The sequence below is a fragment of the Oncorhynchus mykiss genome, chromosome 7 (genome assembly GCF_013265735.2).
Source record: "Oncorhynchus mykiss isolate Arlee chromosome 7, USDA_OmykA_1.1, whole genome shotgun sequence".
Taxonomy (NCBI): Eukaryota; Metazoa; Chordata; class Actinopteri; order Salmoniformes; family Salmonidae; genus Oncorhynchus; species Oncorhynchus mykiss.
This window is the reverse complement of record NC_048571.1, coordinates 63,013,383-63,030,595: the sequence shown is the minus strand read 5'-3', so window position 1 is coordinate 63,030,595 and position 17,213 is coordinate 63,013,383. Positions and strand designations below refer to the sequence as shown.

Below are 17,213 nucleotides of genomic sequence, written 5' to 3'. Positions count from 1 at the left end.
AATCCGGCTTTAAACTTCTTCACAACAGTATCTCGGACCTGCCTGGTGTGTTCCTTGTTCTTCATGATGCTCTCTGCGCTTTTAACGGACCTCTGAGACTATCACAGTGCAGGTGCATTTATACGGAGACTTGATTACACACAGGTGGATTGTATTTATCATCATTAGTCTTTTAGGTCAACATTGGATCATTCAGAGATCCTCACTGAACTTCTGGAGAGAGTTTGCTGCACTGAAAGTAAAGGGGCTGAATAATTTTGCACGCCCAATTTTTCAGTTTTTGATTTGTTAAAAAAGTTTGAAATATCCAATAAATGTCGTTCCAGTTCATGATTGTGTCCCATTTGTTGTTGATTCTTCACAAAAAAATACAGTTTTATATCTTTATGTTTGAAGCCTGAAATGTGGCAAAAGGTCGCAAAGTTCAAGGGGGCCGAATACTTTCGCAAGGCACTGTAATTAGCTTCCTCTTTTAAAATATCATTCGGAGAATCATAGATGACTCCGTCTTCAGTAACGAGTTTCTGAACGAGTCTGTAATACCTACATGTTTCAAGCAGACCACCATAGTCCCTGTGCCCAAGGAAGTGAAGGTAACCTGCCTAAATGACTATGTGGCACTCACGTCGGTAGCCATGAAGTGCTATGAAAGGCTGGTCATGGTTCACATCAACAGCATCCTCCCGGACACCCTAGACCCACTCCAATTCGCATACCGCCCCAAAAGATCCACAGATGACGCAATCTCAATCGCACTCCACACCGCTATTTCTCACCTGGACAAAAGGAACACCTATGTGAGAATGCTGTTCATTGACTACAGCTCAGTGTTCAACACCATAGTGCCCACGAAGCTCATCACTAAGCTAAGGACTCTGGGACTAAACACCTCCCTCTGCAACTGGATCCTGGACTTCCTGACGGGCCGACCCCAGGTGGTAAGAGTAGGCAACAACATGTCTGCCATGCTGATCATTAACACTGGGGCCCCTCAGGGGAGTGTACTTAGTCCCCTCCTGTATTCCCTGTTCACCCACGACTGCGTGGCCAAACACGACTCCAACACCATCATTAAGTTTGCTGACGACACAACAGTGGTAGGGCTGATCACTGACAAAAATGAGAAGGCCTATAGGGAGGTCAGAGAACTGGCAGTGTGGTGCCAGGACAACAACCTCTCTCTCCCTCAATGTGAGCAAGACAAAGGAGCTGATCATGGACTACAGGGAAAGGCGGGCCGAACATGCCCCCATTAACATCGACGGGGCTGAAGTGGAGCGGTCGAGAGTTTCAAGTTCCTTGGTGTCCACATCACCAACAAACTATCATGGTCCAAACATATTAAGACAGTTGTGAAGAGGGCATGACAAAACCTTTCCCCCCCTCAGGAGACTGAAAAGATTTGGCATGGCTCCCCCAGATCCTCAAAAGGTTCTACAGCTGCACCATCAAGAACATACTGACCAGATGCATCACCACCTGGTATGGCAACTGCTCGGAATCTGACCATAAGGCGCTACAGAGGGTAGTGCGAACGGCCCAGTACCTCACTGGGGCCAAGCTTCCTGCCATCCAGGACCTATATAATAGGCGGTGTCAGAGGAAAGCCCATAAAATTGTCAGAGACTCCAGTCACCCAAGTTAGATTGTTTTCACTGCTACTGCACAGCAAGCTGTACCGGATGGCCAAGTCTAGTAGCAAAAGGCTCCTCAACAGCTTCCACCCCCAAGCCATAAGACTGCTGAACAATTCATAAAATCGCCACCGGAATATTTACATTGACCCCCCCCCCCCCCCTTTGTACACTGCTGCTACTCGCTGTTTGTTTGTTACCTATGCATTGTCACTTCGCCCCCACCTACAGATTACCTCAACTAGCCTGTACCCCTGCACACTGACTCGGTACCGGTGCCCCCTGTATATAGCCTCGTTATTGTTATTCTTATTGTGTTACTTTTTATTATTACTTTTAATTTAAGCCTACTTTCATCTTCTTGAAATGCACTGTTGGTTAAGGGCTTGTAAGTTAGCATTTCACAGTAAAGTCTGCACTTGTTGTATTCGGCACATATGGCAAATAAAGTTTGATATGATTTAATTTGGTTTGTAACAAAAGCCTGCACACTCTGTAGTGCTATAGAGCTAGGATTGGTAACCACTGCCATAGATGTTGCATGGCAACCCCCGAAAAACAGTATAGAAATCAAAACCGTCCTGACGCACAGAGGAAACAACAGAGCTGTGTGCAAACAGTTTCAGGAAGTCTAAAGCTGAACACACCACCACTATGGCTGTTGTTCTCGCCCCTCACCTGCCATTCACTCCCCTTAACAGATCAAATAGGACTGGGTACGTGAAAGCAACATGGCAGAAACTCCACCTAGCCTACCTGAAAGCTAGGTGGAGATATTCCTTACACCTATCCAATGATCTCAGCTCAGTGATGGGAAGTGAACAAGGGCAGATGGCAGGGAACAACTCTGTAACAAGAACCCTAACGACAGTTACAGCTGTACCCTAGCAAAGCCACAGACAGGAAGTAGCTTTGGGCTGAGAGAGGAGGGGGGAGAGGTTGATGAGGTGTGGTGACTCACAGGAAGGGCTTCAGCCTTGTCCAGATACACTGCCAAGATAGCTGCCGAGGGGGGGTCAGAAGTCTTACTGGACACCGTCATGCTCTCGTTCCTCTGAAGAACCTGGGGGAGGAGTGGAGAGGGGAGAAGGGAAGAGGCACTCAGCTCTAAGCAATGTTCAATCTGCACATTCCTTCACTACGGGCTCACTGCCAGTGTACACAGTCACCACAAAGTTGAACCATACAAGACAGCCTGAGCATCATATTCCTTTCACATTGACTGCGGGAGGAATTTTACGATAGGGAGGATATGGATGCAGACCTGTTCCAGTCGCTCCGTATTGGGCAACAAGACCAACCACTCCAGTCTGAAATGGACACGTCCTGACTTGGTTTCTTTCAGGGTGAACCACTGAGAAACAAAGCATAAATATACAGATTGTGGTGATAATGTAATGGGGAAAGCATAGACATTACTTCTAAATGGGTTGTGAGTCATCTTGTTAAATTGTTATCTTGTTAAATGTCTAACTTTATCAGACATTCAATAATACAAATAACTCACTTCATCAACAACTTTGGACTTCTTCACGATACCCAAATCTATCTTGGTTCTGGAGGAAAATGGAAAAAGAGGGAGAGAGACAAATAGAGAAATAAACAAAAACAGAGAGAAATCAAGACGATGGAGGAAAAAAAAGGAAAGGAGAACCAGTAGTTTTTAAGGACAAGAGGATAACACTACATTTAAAACACTAGGAGACTTTATATCCTTCTTCTTTTGACTCAGTGGTAGGACTATGAGAGGTGAAAGGTCAGGGGAGTCAGTAAAAAAGTGGCAGTGCGGCACACAGAAACCCATGGACAGGCAGGCAGGCAGAGAGATGTAGCTACCTCCCCAGAAAGTCATCATTGTCTGGGTCTTTGTCAAAAACCTCCACCTCCAGCTCCTGACCTGGTACTTCATGGACTATGACCTGACACACACACACATGGACATACACAACACCATGAGGACCAAACACAGGACATGAATGAGGAGACAATGTGGCTGTGTACTGTATATGATTACTCAGTTGGCAGTGGATTTCACTTAATAGACACACACATATAGGGGAATCCCAACTCCGTTACCGGACCAATGCATTCTCTACCAAGTAATGCATTATCTGCCTAAATAAAGGTATGGAAATCATGCTATTTTCCAACAGTAAATGCAACACTAATATGTGGCAGTGACATTCAATGAAAGAGGAATGAGTGATTTTACAATCCTCCGGTTCCTGGCCCCCTCACCTCATACATCTCTCCCCACTTGGGACAGACAGTGTTGTCCACAACGTGGGAGGTGAAAGTCTGAGGCCCCACCCTACACAGAGCATATGGGTCAGACAACCCCGCTATCACTCCCTTCATGTAGTTGTCCTTAGCTGGCAGGTCATCAGCCTCCAAGAGGTGGATACGTACCACACCCTAAGAGAGAGAGAGAAAGAGAGAGTGAGAGGGGATTCAGAGAGAGAGGGTGCAATGGAGTATTTCATGGGGAGGGAGTGAGTGAGTGAGTGAGTGAGTGAGTGAGTGAGTGAGTGAGTGAGTGAGTGAGTGAGGGAGGGACAGTGAGAGGATTGATACTGGTATAAGCTCTATTATGTGTAATGTCTGAATAACTCTGGGTCAGAGTTCATTTATCAAGGAGGTTGACAGTACGCTCAGATAAGATACATAGAGTCTGTGGTCTGAGTAAATGTGTGTGTTTAAGGAGTGTTTGTGGAGTGTTTTTGTGGAGAGTTTAAAAAATATGTAGATATATTTCTAGGGGGTAGATCAGCTTTAATATTGCAGATACTGTAGATTGTGGGTTCTATCAAAGTAATTGTTTGCATCATTGCACCAGATGTCGGGCATACAACGATACCTTTGTTTTTAAGCCTTGGATTTCTAGCCCCTTGATATTATTGTTGGACCTGATTTTAATAGCTAACATTTCGATGGCCACAATAAATAAAAATCAAATCAAATGTATTTGTCACATACACATGGTTAGCAGATGTTAATGCGAGTGTGGCGAAATGCTTGTGCTTCTAGTTGCGACCATGCAGTAATATCTAACAAGTAATATAATCTAACAATTCCACAACAACTACCTTATACACACAAGAGTAAAGGAATGAATATGAATATGTACATAAAAATATATGAATGAGTGATGCCCGAACGGCATAGGCAAGATGCAGTAGATGGTATAGAGTACAGTATATACATGAGATGAGTAATGTAGGGTATGAAAACATTATCTAAAGTGCCATTGTTTAAAGTGGCTAGTGCTAAATTGATTACATACATTTTTCCATTATTAACGTGGCTAGAGTTGAGTCAGTATGTTGGCAGCAGCCACTCAATGTTGGTGATGGCTGTTTAACATTCTGATGGCCTTGAGAAAGAAGCTGTTTTTCAGTCTCTCGGTCCCTGCTTTGATGCACCTGTACTGACCTCGCCTTCTGGATGATAGCGGGGTGAACAGGCAGTGGCTCGGGTGGTTGTTGTCCTTGATTATCTTTTTAGCCTTCCTGTGACATCAGGTGGTGTAGGTGTCCTGGAGGGCAGGTAGTTTGCACTCGGTGATGCGTTGTGCAGACCTCACTACCCTCTGGAGAGCCTTACGGTTGTGGGCGGAGAAGTTGCCGTGCATCTGTAAAAGTTTGTGAGTGTTTTTGGTGACAAGCCAAATTTCTTCAGCCTCCTGAGGTTGAAGAGGCGCTGCTGCGTCTTCTTCACCACACTCTCTGTGTGGGTGGACCATTTCAGTTTGTCCGTGATGTGTACGCCGAGGAACTTAAAACTTACAACCCTCTCCACTACTGTCCCGTCAATGTAGATGTGGGGCTGCTCCCTCTGCTGTTTCTTGAAGTCCACGATCATCTCCTTTGTTTTGTTTACATTGAGTGTGAGGTTATTTTCCTGACACAACACTCCGAGGGCCCTCACCTCCTCCCTGTAGTTGTTGGTAATCAAGCCTACAACTGTAGTGTCGTCTGCAAACTTGATGATTGAGTTGGAGGCGTGCATGGCCACGCAGTCGTGGGTGAACAGTGAGTACAGGAGAGGGCTGAGAACGCACCCTTGTGGGGACCCAGTGTTGAGGATCAGCGGGGTGGAAATGTTGTTACCTACCCTCACCACCTGGGGGCGGCCCGTCAGGAAGTCCAGGACCCAGTTGCACAGGGTGCGGTCGAGACCCAGGGTCTCGAGCTTAATGACGAGTTTGAAGGGTACTATGGTGTTAAATGCTGAGCTGTAATCGATGAATAGCATTCTTACATAGGTATTCCTCTTGTCCAGATGGGTTAGGGCAGTGTGCAGTGTGATGGCGATTGCGTCGTCTGTGGACCTATTGGGGCGGTAAGCAAATAGGAGTGGGTCTAGGGTTTCAGGTAGGGTGGAGGTGATATGGTCCTTGACTAGTCTCTCAAAGCACTTCATGATGACGGAAGTGAGTGCTACAGGGAGGTAGTCATTTAGCTCAGTTACCTTAGCTTTCTTGGGAACAGGAACAATGGTGGCCCTCTTGAAGCATGTGGGAACAGCAGACTGGGATTGAATATGTCCGTAAACACATCTAGGGTTTTGCCAGCTCTGGTAGCACAATCGCTATGCTGATAGAATTTGGGGAGCCTCGTTTTCAGATTAGCCTTGTTAAAATCCCCAGCTACAATAAATGCAGCCTCAGGATATGTGGTTTCCAGTTTACATAGAGTCGAATGAAGTTCTTTCAGGGCTGCCGATGTGTCTGGTTGGGGGGGGAATATACACGACTATGATCGAAGAGAATTCTCTTTGTAGATAATGCGGTCGGCATTTGATTGTGAGGAATTCTAAGTCAGGTTAACAAAAGGACTTGAGTTCCTGTATGTTGCTATGATCACACCACGTCTCGTTAATCATTAGGCATACACCCCCGCCCTTCTTCTTACCAGAGAGATGGTTGTTTCTGTCGGCGCGATGCGTGAAGAAACCAGGTGGCTGTACCGACTCAGATAGCGTGTCTCAAGTGAACCATGTTTTGTTGAAACAAAGAACGTTACAGTCTATGATGTCTCTCTGGAATGCTACCCTGGCTCGGATTTCGTCTACTTTGTTGTCAAGAGACTGGACATTGGTGAGTAGTATGCTCGGGAGCGGTGTGCCATGCGCCTGTCTACGGAGCCTGACCAGAAGACCGCTCCTTCTGCCCCTTCTACGGCGCCGTTGTTTTGGGTCGCTGGCTGGGATCCGATCCATTGTCCTGGGTGGTAGGCCAAACAGAGGATCCGCTTCGGGAAAGTCGTATTCCTGATCGTAATGTTCGTGAGTTGACGTTGCTCTTATATCCAATTGTTCTTCCCGACTGTATGTAATAAAACCTACGATTTTCTGGGGTAACATTGTAAGAAATAACACATAAAAAAACAAAATACTGCATAGTTTCCTAGGAACGCGAAGCGAGGCGGCCTTCTCTGTCGGCGTCGGAAGTCGGAGGATATGCCGATAGTGAACAACCTTGCTTTACTTCTCTTGACAGTTTAATACTTTCTGAGTAGCCATTATTTACTATTTTACATCTGGGTTTACTATACCACTGTATAAGTGATTCTCCAAAATTAAAATAGTCAAGACATTTATATATACATTCTAGTCGTACTTTATTAAAAGCTTTTTAAAAAACGGCTATGAATAACCAGGCCTGGTTTCCTTGATTTTTCATAGTGTTCTATTGTTTCCAGTACTTGTCTTACATTATCTCCAATGTATCGTCCGTGTAAAAAAAACTGTCTGATTAGGATGATAATATCTGAAAAATACCTTTTTTATTCAATGCGCTTTGCATTTTGCTAGAATTTTTTCAGCACAACACTGAAGTGTAAGGGGACTCCAGTCTTAGGTGGACTGGATCTTTATATTTACCACCTGGGTCCTGTTTCAATAATAGTGAAATTAGACCTTCTTGCTGAGCATCTGATGATCAAACATTTTTATAAGAGTGTTTAAAACATGCTAAAAACGGACCTCTGAGTATATCAAAAAAGGTCTGATATACCTCAACTGGTATGCCATCCAGCCCTGGTGTTTAAGGCATTAATTGCATCAAAAAGTTCCTCTGTAATTTGGCCTTCACATTATGTCACACCCTGATCTGTTTCACCTGTCCTTGTGCTCGCCTCCACCCCCTGCAGGTGTCATACATCTTCTCCATTATCCCCTGGGTATTTATACCTGAGTTTTCTGTCTGTCTGTGCCAGTTTGTTTTGTTTTGTCAAGTCAACCAGCGTGTTAGTCCGTGCGCCTGCTTTGTCCTTTTCTCAGTTTTTTTGCTAGTCCTCACAGTTTTGACCCAAGCCTGCCTTGACTTTGAACCTGCCTGCCTGACCTCGAGGCTGCCTGCCACTCTGTACCTCCTGGACTCTGACCTTGTTATGATCTTTTGCCTGTCCACAACCATTCTCTTGCCTGCCCCATGAATACTAACAAATATCAGGGACTCGAACCATCTGCTTCCCGTGTCTGCATCTGGGTCTTGCCCTGTGCCCTTATACATTAGTCTTTCTGTAAAACTGTTAATTTTACACTATTAAATAAAAAAAGAACGTACAATTAACTTCAAATAGTGGAAATGGAGGACACTGAAATTAAAACATATGCTTAAAGTATTTTTCTTCCTTTTTGAAAATATAGTTTGGTGAATCATGGATGACTCTGTCATTCGTAACAAGTTTCTGGAGAGTGTTTGTGGAGTGTGTGGTCTCACCCTGGGCAGAGGAGAGCGTAGCTGGGCAACGTGCAGGTCTGCTACCAGGGGAACAGTCAGGCGGTTGGGCAGAACCAGGAAGGAGGCGATGGCGTCCATTATCATAGTGTCAGACATGATGCTGAGAAACACAGAGAGCGAGCACACGACTTCATATATACAGTAGATACGGAAGTACACATACAGTAAATACAGTAGTACAGCATTATACAGCCTGGTCAGGTGGCATATCACATCATAGCACAGTGTTGATGGTATCATGTGATGTAGTGAAGTATAGTTTTGTGTTATGTGTTATATGAAGTGAATTATCATCACATTACATAGTGACTCCAATTACAGAACACTAACAACAGACAGAGTCAACCTCACTCACTTCAGGCCAGGGATGTCCAGTAAGTTGGTCAATCCAGTCCAGTTGATGTCCAGTTTCTGCAGGACAGGGGTGAAGGGATGAGGGAAAAACAGAGGAGCAAATGTTGGGGTTCAGGACTTTCAATACAAAGAGAAAGGGAAGTACGTAAACAAATGGAGGCATGGACAAGTAACCGGGAGTGGACGATAGTGGTGTTGGGGGGGAAGGGGATAGGAAGGGAGAGATGGACAGACTTATGGTAGGTGTGGAGGAAAGAGAGGGACTGTCCCAGGTACCCACCGGCCTGCGGATGAAGAACATGGTGACCGCGCCCACGATGGGGACATCTCCAATCAGAGGCTCTAGAATCACCCTCATCATCCCATGCAGCTGAAAGAGGCAGGAATATGGATACATTAATATAAAATGAATGGCAACAATAAAATGTTTATAATGGGTTTATAAAGGGTTTATATGTACTTTATAGACTGAATTATTTGTTTATATATAAAAAAAAGAGATGGCATTTGTAAATGACTAAAACCATGTTAATTATAGTCTTACGGGTATCTTACTGTAGAGTGGGAACAACATCCCTTCATGCCTCTCCCTTTTCATTGTCAATTCATTCTTTCTCTCCCTATTTTCGATAATCTCCCACAGCCACATCATAGACTAGAGAAGATAAAACATACCTGTATTCCCTTGACTCCTGCTTTGCAGAAATACCTCTTCACCTCCACATTAATCTCAACGTTTCCAACATAGCTGCATGGTAAAAGAGAAGGATACTGTAACACATTGCAATCAATAATGGGTCCTTGTATAACGGATATGATCTTCAATACCCAGTAGATCTCATTTTGAAGAGAGAGTGAATGGTGCTTTTGAGGCCTGGTGTCATGCCCTGACCTTAGTTATCTTTGTTTTCTTTATTATTTTGGTTAGGTCAGGGTGTGACGAGGGTGGTATGTGTGTTTTTGCTTGTCTAGGGTTTTTGTATATCTATTGGGTTTTGGTATGTCTAGGTAAATGTAGGTCTATGGTGGCCTGAATTGGTTCCCAATCAGAGGCAGCTGTTTATCGTTGTCTCTGATTGGGGATCCTATTTAGGTTGCCGTTTGCATTTTGGTTTTGTGGGTATTTGTCTATGTGTAGTTGCCTATCAGCACTCGGTTTATATAGCATCATGTTCATTTTGTTTGTTTAGTGTTCTTTCTTTATTAAAAGAAGTATGTATTCATAACACCCTGCGCCTTGGTCTCATCAATACGACGAACATGACACCTGGAGGAAAGTCAAACATGGAAGGGTTGAAGGTCACCTGATGTACACGTCCAGCAGAACTTGTCCCCTCTCATTCTCTGTGTGTGCTTTCACACCCACAACCTTCATGGCCTACAACACACACACAGCATAGTTACATACATAACATAATATACACTAAATATAACAGTCGTTGTCAAATTATCATTTAAAAATTATAAAAGGTCATTGACCAATATGTCTGAAGTTCACTTCAGTGAGAGTGAAATAAAATCTTGTGCTGTGTTTAAACAGTGTCACAGCGTATCCGTATGATGAGACCTGTAAGCAGTGTGTTTAATGGTGAAATTTATCTTAGAAGTTACCTTGTCCCCAAAGTCCACCTTGGTGAAGGTGAGGGTCTGGAGGTGAGTGCTGGAGGAACGGATGGAGGGAGCGATAGTCTCCACCAGCAACTTTTCCAGATACTGACCCACAAACGGCCACACCTGCTGCAGAATCTGAGGTGGGGGACAGGGAGAGGAGCAGGGATGATGGTCATAGTTTGTGTAATGCACACCAAGCAATTGCTTTTCAGCAATACTAAATCAGGTTATTACAACATTCTGAGGGAAACACAGATAGACTTGTTCTACCACCTGCTACTTAGGAGTTAACATTTTAAGAACAAGCACAACTATCTCAAAGGGATACTCGTACACAATCTGAAAATAAGAACTAGGGCAACATGCATGTTTCAGCCTGCAATGCAGACATCTGTCTTTTCCATGATGGCACAGGCATAGATACACATATTCAGGATTCTGGGCCACTCATAGCTGTAGATGTTTTTGTTCCGCCTCCACTGTTTATAATATGGTTCCTATAGAAACCCATTCGATCTCTGTAAGTGTCACGATCGTCGTATGAGTGAAACCAAGGCACAGCGTGGTATGCGTATATTCTCTTTTAATGAATGAAAACACTTAACAAAACCAACAAATGAACCGTGAAGCGATACAACTTAGTGCAGACAGGCAACTAAACATAGTCAATAACCCACAACACAAATGAGGAAAATGGCTACCTAAATATGAACCCCAATCAGAGACAACGATAAACAGCTGTCTCTGATTGGGAATATCAGGCCAACATAGACATACAAAAACCCTAGACATACAAAAACTAGTACCCACCCTGACCTAACCAAAATATATAGAAAAACAGAGATATCTAAGGTCAGGGCGTGACAGTAAGATTCTAGGGGGGGTTTCATGTTTGTATAAAAGCAATTTTCCATGTGCACAAAAAGCTTTTCTCTCTAAAATGTTGTGCACAAATTTGTTTACATTCCTGTTAGTGAGCGTTTCTCCTTTGCCAAGATAATCCACCCACCTGACACATTTTGAAGACATCTTGAGATACAGCCGGTCTCTCAAGACACTGAATTATGTCTTGAGACATTTTATCTGTGTCTTCAAGACATCTCTCAAGACAGTAATGGAAAATAGTTCTACGTCTTGAGACATTTTATGTTGGAGTGTCTTCGGGACAAGTCTCTGAATGTCCTCGAGTTGCCCAGCCAGAGCCCGCACTTGAACCCGATCTAACATCTCTGGAGAGAGCTGAAAATAGCTGTGCAGCGACGCTCCCCATCCAACCTGACGGAGCTTGAGAGAAACTCCCCAAATACAGGTGTGCCGAGTTTGTAGAGTCATACCCAAGAGGACTCAAGGCTGTAATCGCTGCCAAAGGTATTAGGCTAGTTGAATGTACTGCCAAATTCTCTAAAGCGACGTTGGGGAAGGCTTGTGTTGTGGTATTGTGTTGTGTGACAAAACTTCACATTTTAGAGTAGCCTTTTGTCCCCAGCACAAGGTGCACCTGTGTAATGATCATGCTGTTTAATCAGCTTCTTGATATGCCACAGCTGTCAAGTGGGTGAATTATCTTGGCAAAGGAGAAATGCTTACTAACAGGATTGTAAACAAATTTGTGCACAACATTTTAGAGAAAAAAGCTTTTTGTGCATATGGAAAATTGCTGGTATCTTTTATTTCAGCTCATGAAACATGGGACCAACACTTTAAACGTTGAGTTTATATTTTTGTGGAAGTATATATTGCAAAACTCAAGCTTCAGTAATGAAATAGATCAGTTGGTGTAGCATTTGCGAGGCACAGCTGGGCATAAATTCCAATAATTTACAAATAGTTCGCTTTTTTATTTGACTGGATTGATGTACCTGCATATGCTGGTCATGGTGCTTTCAAGACAACTGGGAAATAGGGGCGGGGGGGTCAAACCATGACTTCAGCGTCAAAGTCGGATCTCGAGAAAGATGCCAGAGTTTCTGACTTGGAATTCCGAGTTGGATAACTGTTAAACTATTTTTCCCAGCCATAAAATGTCTCAAGACATAATTCAGTGTCTTGATTGACAGGCTGTGTCACAAGACGTCTTCAAAAGTGTCTCAAGACGTCTTGAGATGTCTCAATTGATTCAGAGGGGTTGGGTTAAATGCGGAAGACCCATTTCAGTTGAAGGCATTCAGTTATACAACTGACTAGGTATCCCCCTTTCCCTTTCCAATTGCATGTCACAAGACATCTCAACACAAAGGTGAAGGCTGCATATGTAAATCTAAAGAATGAGTCATCAACAACACTAACAGCAAGGGTTTCTGGTGTCTAGAGGCCAGTAGAGTCTGCTGATGTCCCTGTAGCAAACCCGACTCAAATCTCTGCTTTGTCCAAAAGATAGCGGCGCTCGGACCTCGTGTTCCCAATGTAGCGAACACAATCATTTCAGTCTTGGCTGAGGAGGTCTATTCTTAGCAACACAGCCTGGTTTTTCAGGGCTGGAAGAGAGGACAAATATTGCCATTTGATTGGATTTCCTGTGAGTCAACCAGCACTAATGTGGAAAGGTTGACAGAGTAGCCTGGCTCTGGGCCTGCTGCCTGCTCTCTGCTGCAGGAGAGGATAGATTGCTGCGGGTGCCTAGACACAGTGGCGAGGCTACTGGAGTGGGTGTCCATGTTGTAACATGGTAGTGTAACAGCAGCAGCGCTAGTCTCTCAGACAGCTACCATGCCCCACCAACCATCTATCAACACAGCACCTAGCTCACAGAGACAGAGATAGGCATGTGTGTTTACTGTGTGTTTAATGGGAGAAGTATGCATAGGGTTTCTCTTTATCCTCTCTAAAGGGCAGCCATCTGTGAGCAGAGGGAGCCAGATGGAAAGTACAGTAGGGGGTGATATAGTAGTACCTTATTGAGCCACTCCACCTTCTCCACATCTGGAAAGTTGACCTGTAAGGAATTAGAATATAAATCATTCACATATAGAACAGATTTAGGAATTCAGCAGTTGTCTAGTCATTTGCATATGCACTATAAAGTGTAATCTGATCTGACTAGCTTTTCCCAGTGTGTTTGTCTGATGTTGTGTGTTGTAAATTGTGCTACAGCGAAAAAGGAACTGTCAACATCCAAAGGGCAGGAAGTAGGGGTGAGAAAGAAGTACACCACCATCTCAATGGCTTATTTTGCCACTAAACAAAACTATCTTATAGTGTAAATCATTCAAACACCATTCTTCACCCATAGCAGACTAGACTCTCTGCCAAAGGTTATGTTGTGACCAGTAGTTGGGATATCTCGTTTCTTCCCCTTATCTGTTATTTGGAAATAGAGGCATTCTCTCTGACTCACTCGCTCCTTAGTCCCAAGAGAAGATATATCGAGAATGGCCTAATATAGAAGCAGCTGAGGAAGCGGTGGAATCATACATAGCGAGAGAGAGTGAGAGAGAAAAAGAGAGAACGCATCAAAAGACCACACCTCAATCAATGCATCTCAAATGGCCTTTCTAATCTATACCTCGGCATCAATATGGTCTGCAAGCTTCAGAGCATTACTTTACTGGGTCCTTTTGGGAAGAAAGATCAATTATCCACTCAGCTTAGCTGCATGGGGGGATGATGGCCTCGGCTACTGTAGCTTGGATACAGTATACCAGCCCCACAAATATTAATTGCAGTTTGAGCCAGAGATTTTGTCATGTACATGTAGTAACTGTATAATAATATTGTTCTACCCATGTTCCAAATTATTTTATATCCTATTAGCGCAGTTATCATTTATATATTTTATATCATTTACATCCTTTCTGCACGTTAAACGGGTGTCTTGACTCTCTGTGATCACTAAAGATCCCGTGGCACTTATCGTAAGAGTAGGGGTGTTAACCCCGGTGTCCTGGCTAAATTACCAAACTGTCCCTCATACCATCACGGTCCCCTAATCCTCCCCAGTTTACAATTGGCTCATTCATCCCCCTCCTCTCCCCTGTAACTATTCCCCAGGTTGTTGCTGTAAATGAGAATGTGTTCTCAGTCAACTTACCTGGTAAAATAACGGTAAAATAAATATCAAACAATGGTTTAGGATACATTTTAGACGATCTCTTTGGTCCAGCGATAGGCTATTTTCTGTAACCATGCATGTGCATACCCTAGTGTGGCATTGTGTGTGAAGATTTTGGAAGACTGGCTGGTTAGGACCATACTAGCCTAACCGGATAGAATCGAGGACGTCGTGTTGTGGCATCTGATAGGGGGCTTTAAATCCAGAAACACTTGGTGAACCAAGTTAACGTATTGAAGTGAGTGACAGACCGTTATCACACATTTCTTACCCAAGCAGGGAGATCCTTTTTACTTCTGAAAATGTTCATGGATGTATATTGTTTCTCGTTGTCATAGTGGTGAATGGCGGACCGCAGACGAGCTTCTTTTGCCTCGCGCGAGTGCCTCCATCCCGTGTAGACCATAAGCCCGAAAACCAAAAAACTGGCGCTAACCCGGTAGTATCCTGCAAGGTACACGGGCAGCAAGGCACCTAGGCACTTGCCAAATGTCCAAAGAACCGATACAGCGTCAAAACCCGGTGGCTTCATTTCTCCGCTATTCGGTGCTTTATTATCGGAATGGACCGACCCAGATGCATTCTTGGTGGATTCTCCCTGTCCCGAGTCCGGATTTTGCATCGTGGTTTTTTTATATCAATATTCTCACAGAAAAAGTAGTCTAGCTAGTGCAAGTTCTTCATTACTTCCTTTCCAACAGAGACTATCTATTGTACAACTCTGTATGTACAACTGTTCTAGAATCTAGCCAATACCGTTAGCAGAAGCGAAACACGCCCAGCCCATGAAGAGAAAATCCGCAGTCGAAATATGTGTACTCATTCGTGAATGCGCGTGTCTGCCTTTCTTCTTTGCAACCTGGTCTCAAAGCATGTCGTATTATTCTGTACGTAAATGACTCACACTCCATTTACAATGCTAAATTTCATTTCGTATGGTATGTAGTAATGTGTGGATGTCTATCAATCATTTTGAATGATATGTTACGATTTGTATGATATGTTACAAATTGCTTAACAATTCGTGCAATATGTTATGAATTCACAAACTGTGTTGTTGAAAACGTTAGCTAGGTGGCTAGTGCTAATGTTAGCTAGGCTAAGGGTTAGGGTAAGGTTAGGAGTTAGGTTAAAGGTTTTAGGTTTAGGGCAGGGGTGTCAAACTGCTGTTTTTTGGTTTCTGCTTTCAATAAATACCTACGTGTGGGGAGTTCTTTACTAATTAGTGACCTTAATTCCGCAATCAAGTACAAGAGCAAAAACCCACAGACACTCAGCCCTCCGTGGAATGAGTTTGACACGTGGGTTAATGTGGAGATAGTAGTTGGCAAACAATTCATTCTGTGTTCTTGGGGACATTCAAAGTTGTGGTACCTTTCCTCCGATTTACGTCTCGACACAATCTTGTCTCGGCGTTCTATGTACAATTCCTTCAACCTCATGGCTTGGTTTTTGCTCTGACATGCACTGTCAACTGTGGGACATTATATAGACAGGTATGTGCCTTTCCAAATCATGTCCAATCAATAGAATCTACCACAGGTTGTAAAACATCTCAAGGATGGTCAATGGAAACAGGATGCACCGGAGCTCAATTTCAAGTCTCATAGCAAAAGGTCAGAATACTTATGTACAGTGGGGCAAAAAAGTATTTAGTCAGCCACCAATTGTGCAAGTTCTCCCACTTAAAAAGATGAGAGAGGCCGGTAATTTTCATCATAGGTACACTTCAACTATGACAGACAAAATGAAAAAAGAAATCCAGAAAATCACATTGTAGGATTTTTTATGAATTTATTTGCAAATTATGGTGGAAAATAAGTATTTGGTCATCTACAAACAAGCAAGATTTCTGGCTCTCACAGACCTGTAACTTCTTCTTTAAGAGGCTCCTCTGTCCTCCACTCGTTACCTGTATTAATGGCACCTGTTTGAACTTGTTATCAGTATCCACAACCTCAAACAGTCACACCCCAAACTCCACTATGTCCAAGACCAAAGAGCTGTCAAAGGACACCAGAAACAAAATTGTAGACCTGTACCAGGCTGGGAAGACTGAATCTGCAATAGGTAAGCAGCTTGGTTTGAAGAAATCAACTGTGGGAGCAATTATTAGGAAATGGAAGACATACAAGACCACTGATAATCTCCCTCGATCTGGGGCTCCACGCAAGATTTCACCACGTGGGGTCAAAATGATCACAAGAACGGTGAGCAAAACTCCTAGAACCACACGGGGGGACCTAGTGAATGACCTGCAGAGAGCTGGGACCAAAGTAACAAAGCCTACCATCAGTAACACACTACGCCGCCAGGGACTCAAATCCTGCAGTGCCAGACGTGTCCCCCTGCTTAAGCCAGTACATGTCCAGGCCCGTCTGAAGTTTACTAGAGAGCATTTGGATGATCCAGAAGAAGATTGGGAAAATGTCATATGGTCAGATGAAACCAAAATGTAACTTTTTGGTAAAAACTCAACTCGTCGTGTTTGGAGGACAAAGAATGCTGAGTTGCATCCAAAGAACACCATATCTACTGTGAAGCATGGGGGTGGAAACATCATGCTTTGGGGCTGTTTTTCTGCAAAGGGACCAGGACGACTGATCCGTGTAAAGGAAAGAATGAATGGGGACGTGTATTGTGAGATTTTGACTGAAAACCTCCTTCCATCAGCAAGGGCATTGAAGATGAAACGTGGCTGGGTCTTTCAGCATGACAATGATCCCAAACACACCGCCCGGGCAACGAAGGAGTGGCTTCGTAAGAAGCATTTCAAGGTCCTGGAGTGGCCTAGCCAGTCTCCAGATCTCAACCCCATAGA

The 17,213-nt window shown here is 43.8% G+C and overlaps 1 protein-coding gene across 2 annotated transcripts in view; it reads right to left on the bottom strand.

The window, feature by feature from the left end:
* The window catches only part of LOC110528191, a 96,372-nt gene extending 81,178 nt beyond the window's left edge, over positions 1-15,194 (bottom strand). Inside the window, exons 1-13 of one of the 2 annotated variants that reach the window (XM_036983734.1) lie at positions 14,664-15,194; positions 13,235-13,276; positions 10,345-10,479; positions 10,038-10,111; positions 9,409-9,481; positions 9,014-9,103; positions 8,735-8,790; positions 8,359-8,479; positions 3,873-4,049; positions 3,471-3,553; positions 3,142-3,190; positions 2,899-2,988; positions 2,596-2,697 (exon numbers count right to left, since the gene is read on the bottom strand). In XM_036983734.1, coding sequence (XP_036839629.1) covers positions 2,596-2,697; positions 2,899-2,988; positions 3,142-3,190; positions 3,471-3,553; positions 3,873-4,049; positions 8,359-8,479; positions 8,735-8,790; positions 9,014-9,103; positions 9,409-9,481; positions 10,038-10,111; positions 10,345-10,479; positions 13,235-13,276; positions 14,664-15,014 — 1,443 coding nt within the window. In that variant the 5' untranslated portion in view covers positions 15,015-15,194. The remainder of the gene's footprint in view (positions 1-2,595; positions 2,698-2,898; positions 2,989-3,141; positions 3,191-3,470; positions 3,554-3,872; positions 4,050-8,358; positions 8,480-8,734; positions 8,791-9,013; positions 9,104-9,408; positions 9,482-10,037; positions 10,112-10,344; positions 10,480-13,234; positions 13,277-14,663) is intronic. The other variant, XM_036983733.1, reaches the window with a different exon arrangement.
* Positions 15,195-17,213: the final 2,019 nt, after the last annotated feature.